Source organism: Actinia tenebrosa, unplaced genomic scaffold (genome assembly GCF_029948245.1).
Source record: "Actinia tenebrosa isolate PJP-AT-01 unplaced genomic scaffold, QUT_ActTen_1.0 PGA_scaffold2__45_contigs__length_23673736, whole genome shotgun sequence".
Taxonomy (NCBI): domain Eukaryota; kingdom Metazoa; phylum Cnidaria; class Anthozoa; order Actiniaria; family Actiniidae; genus Actinia; species Actinia tenebrosa.
In genome coordinates this window covers 4,093,160-4,097,346 of record NW_028292579.1, presented here as the reverse complement: position 1 = coordinate 4,097,346, position 4,187 = coordinate 4,093,160, and the positions used below count along the sequence as shown (strand labels likewise).

The 4,187-nt window shown below is 39.9% G+C and overlaps 1 protein-coding gene across 1 annotated transcript; it reads left to right on the top strand.

Annotated features, from left to right (window-relative positions):
- The first annotated feature begins 219 nt into the window (after positions 1 to 219).
- On the top strand, positions 220 to 1,307 carry LOC148909029 (uncharacterized). The gene is made up of 2 exons (XM_089033999.1): positions 220 to 554; positions 773 to 1,307. The coding sequence occupies exons 1-2, from the start codon at positions 220 to 222 to the stop codon at positions 1,305 to 1,307; spliced, it is 870 nt and encodes a 289-aa protein (XP_088890125.1).
- The last annotated feature ends 2,880 nt before the right edge of the window (positions 1,308 to 4,187 follow it).

Sequence of the window (4,187 nt, the reverse complement as noted above, 5' to 3'; positions counted from 1 at the left end):
GAAAAGAAAACAGAAGTACAGCTTTGCACTAAAGAAAGAAGTGATTGCGTTTGCGGAAGTACACGGGAATCGACCTGCTTCTCGACGCTTTCAGCTGGATGAAAAGAGAGTACGAGAGTGGCGAGCAAACAAGATAAACATCCAAACTTTGCTTGAAACCAAAAAGGGTAAAAAAGGAGCAGATTAAATGGGGCTGGAAAGAAACCCTTGAGTACTAAAATGGAAGAAGTCTTACTGGAGTGGATTGGCAACAGACGGGCTCGTAGTTTACGAGTTTCCTGCAAGCTTATCATGAAAAAAGCTGAATTGGGTTATCGTGATATTACGCCGGAAAGCAACACCGCGACTGAGGACTTTAAAGGGTCAAGAGGATGGTTGTGTAGATTCATGAAGAGAAATGGTTTATCATTGAGAAGAAAGACATCTGTGGCTCAACAAGATCCGGAAAGAATGGTCGCAAAACTTGTATCCTACATAATTCAAGTTAGGCGACTTCAAATAAAGCACAATTATGGTCCTTGTAACATAATTGCCATGGATGAAACCCCAGTCTGGTGCGATATGATTTCAGAAACTACCGTCGTTACAAGTGGAAAATAGACTGTTACTCTTAAAACCACTGGTCATGAGAAGTCACGAGTATCTGTTGTGTTAGCAGCCAATGGTTGTATTTAAAGGAGCTAAAAGGGAAGTGGCAGCTTTAAAGCAAGAGTTCAAAGGCCGGACAGTTGTCGCAACTTCCGCTAACGCGTGGATGGTCATTCAATCGTAGGCTGTACGAATGCCACATTGAAGATACTGTTACTGAATCACTGACGTCAAAGAAAATCGATCGCGTTATTGTGCCGGGAGGATGCACAAAGTACATTCAAGCTCCGGATGTAAGCTGGAACAAGCCATTTAAGTCTTCCTGCACAGAAAAGTATGACCAGTGGCTAAGTACTGTTGGCATACATGAAGAAACAGCTTCTGGGAATTTAAAAGCACCTCCGAGAAGAGTTATTTTGCAATGGATTTTGGATTCATGGGCCGATATGCCTACAGATGTGATTAAGAAATCCTTTACAACGTGTGCCTTGAACCTTCCAGTAGATGGGTCCAGAGACGACACTATTCACTGCTTAAAGGATGGACAGCCTTGCAGCTCTGGAAGACCAATGCTTCAATCACAGCTAGGCATTTTGAGTGAACCAGACACTAATCCTTTTGAATGTACAGACTCAGGTGTAGAGGACGCAAGCCCGACGCTGCAGCTATTAGACCCCGAGCACGAAGAGGACAGTGATATTGAAATAGAACTTGAATAACATTGTGTGAAAATCACACGAATAGACAAAATGAGACTTTGAATGGCATTTATATTAGATTTGTTACTGTTTCCTATTAAAAAGGTTACCGTATAAGCATTTTCAAGATTTTGTCACTCCTGTCGAGAGTAGACTGAAATTTCATCGAATAAGTACTAAAACTACTTTAGAGTTATTAGAAAAAATTGATTTAGCCAAGGCATCAGGGACTGATGACATCTCACCAAATATCTTAAAAATTGCTGGTCCAATTATTGCCACTTAGAGTCACTTACAGACATTTTTAATACATGTATTGAAACTGGCATTTTTCCTGATGGTTGGAAAGTAGCAACGGTTATACCCATATTCAAAAAGGATGACAGACTCGATATAAACAACTATCGTCCAATATCGATCCTGAAAACAGAGTTTATGCTTATCGCATTAGATTATAAGCTTGCAAGCTTACTTCATGATCCAGAATTGAAGATAGCAGGAACTTGTATTAAAAGGGTTGCAACAGCTAAATCACTAGGTGTCTATATAGATGAGAGGCTTTCTTGGTCAGCTCACGTTGATTATATTTCCAAGAAAGTTTCCTCAGCAATAGCAGGCTTAAGAAACATCAAACCTCATGTTGAAAAAGAAACCCTTTTGTTGATTTCTCGTTCCTTAATTCAGCCACATTTTGATTATTGCGATGTGGTATGGGACAATTTGACAAAGGGTTTAGCCACTAAGTTTCAAAGATTGCAAAACAGAGCTGCAAGAGTTATCACGAGCAGTTATCATCAGCAGATATTCGAAAGCAGCTACAGTGGGATAACTTAGCTGAAAGGAGAGCTAAGCATAAGGTTGCTATTATGAAAAAAATCAAAACTAAGACTGCTCCTAGTTATCTAAATGAAAAGAAAAGAAAACTCTTACAAAGTAGTTAATGATAATGATAATGATTTATGAATTCATATAGCGCCTTTCCTATATGAATATAATCAAAGGCGCTTTACATTGAGTTGTTAATGACAGATTGCTTTTTGTGCAATTTACAAGCATGAGAGATGGTTAGTATGAAGTGTAGGCACTGAGGGTGGTCACTGCCAGGGTTTCTTTACGTCCTCAACCCATGTTGGTTACTAATGATGAGTGTGGAGAGACGGGACCGCCATTTAAAGTGGTCATCCGAGCCACTCGAAAGTCTAACCATTTGCAGATGTAATTACAAAGGCAGCACTTTCTCCTCAATTATTTTAAGACCCTGAGTGTTGGTCCGGCCGGGACTCGAACCACGACCTCCTGCACGAAAGTCCGATGCTCAACCGAGCCAACCGGTTTGCAGTTGGGAAGTACCAAGGAACGTCTTAACGACCAGCTATTTAAAGGACCTCATCTAACAAACTCACTGGTTGGAGTGCTGGCGAGGTTTCGTCAAGTGTCTTATGCATTGATGGTAGATATTGTGGCAATGTTCCCTCAGGCGTAAGTCCCAGAATCAGACCGTAACGTTCTCACTTTCTTTGGTGGACAGATGGAGATCTAGAACAAGAGCCAGAGGAATACCAAATGGTTGTTCATCTATTTGGAGCTTTGTCATCCCCAAGTTAAGCAAATTTCGTTCTGAGAAAGACTGCTCACTACAACCAATATTTCTATGACGAAAGTGTAATCTCTACTGTATCAAAGAACTTTTATGTTGATGACTGCCTGAAGTCTCTACCTACAACAGATGAAGCAATCACACATTCAGTGGAATTACAGTGTCCACTTCTTAAAGGTGGATTGTGTCTCACGAAATGGATCAGTAAAAAGATGTTAGGTACTATTCCTGAAACTGAACTCAACATGAACGTGAAATATCTCAACTTTAGGTGTATAACGGAAACTCCGATGTGATGAAGATATTCCAAGTAACCATCAGTCCAAATGGCAAGAGCAAACAGTTCTTCAGTTGTTATCACAGTTCAAGATCGAGAGATGCTACAAGCCATTAGATTTCCGTTTCATACTTGCGAGTAGTAAACCAACAAGGAAAAATTAATTATTCATTTCTGATTGGTAAATCACCACCAGCCCTTTAAAGCAGATAACTATTCCTCGTCTAGAGCTAACTGCAGCAACTATTTTTACTTTTTGGCATTCAAATCACCATGATCAGAAATGGCTTTGAACCATCACAATGGAGGTACGTCGACTCAGCATCTAATCCTGCAGACTACCAATTGAGGAGACCAATTTCTCAAGAACTAAACTTGGTTGAAAGGACCAGAGTTTTTATGTTAAAAGTGAGTGGCCTGAAGAAGACCTCCAGGTTTGGATAAGCTTACACAAAACGACGTAGAAGTGAAAATAGAAGTCACCACTTTTGCCGCAAGTACCGAAGTACCAAACAGCACGATTACCAAGATCTTTGAGAAATTATCAATGTGGTTTCACTTGAACAAAATAATCGCATGGATTGTAAGATATCTCACAAATTTGCCAGGGAAAAGCAAGCAGCATGACCAAGGTGGAAATGTCATAGACAAAGAGAAAGTATGAAATGTCACAGTTGAAAAAAAGAAGGAACTCAGAAAAGGAGATCTTGAAGCAAGTTCAGATTATATCTTTTCCAGAAAAGCTTAAAGCATCGTAAAGAAAAGAGAGCTGAAAGATTCTACTGCAAGTCAACGCAAAAGAAGGAATGAAGTCAAGAAAAAGTCCTTTGTATAGGCTAGATCCAATTCTCCTCAATGGTCTCATTTGTGTCGATGGAAGATTACAAAGAGCTCGAGTTCTTGAAAAATCATGAAATCAGATAATTGTACCCAAATCTGGTCATGTGAAAGACCTGATCATACAAGAAAGTCATCGCATGTCTTGTCAGTCTGGCAGAAAATATGTCTTGTTATAACTGCATAAACG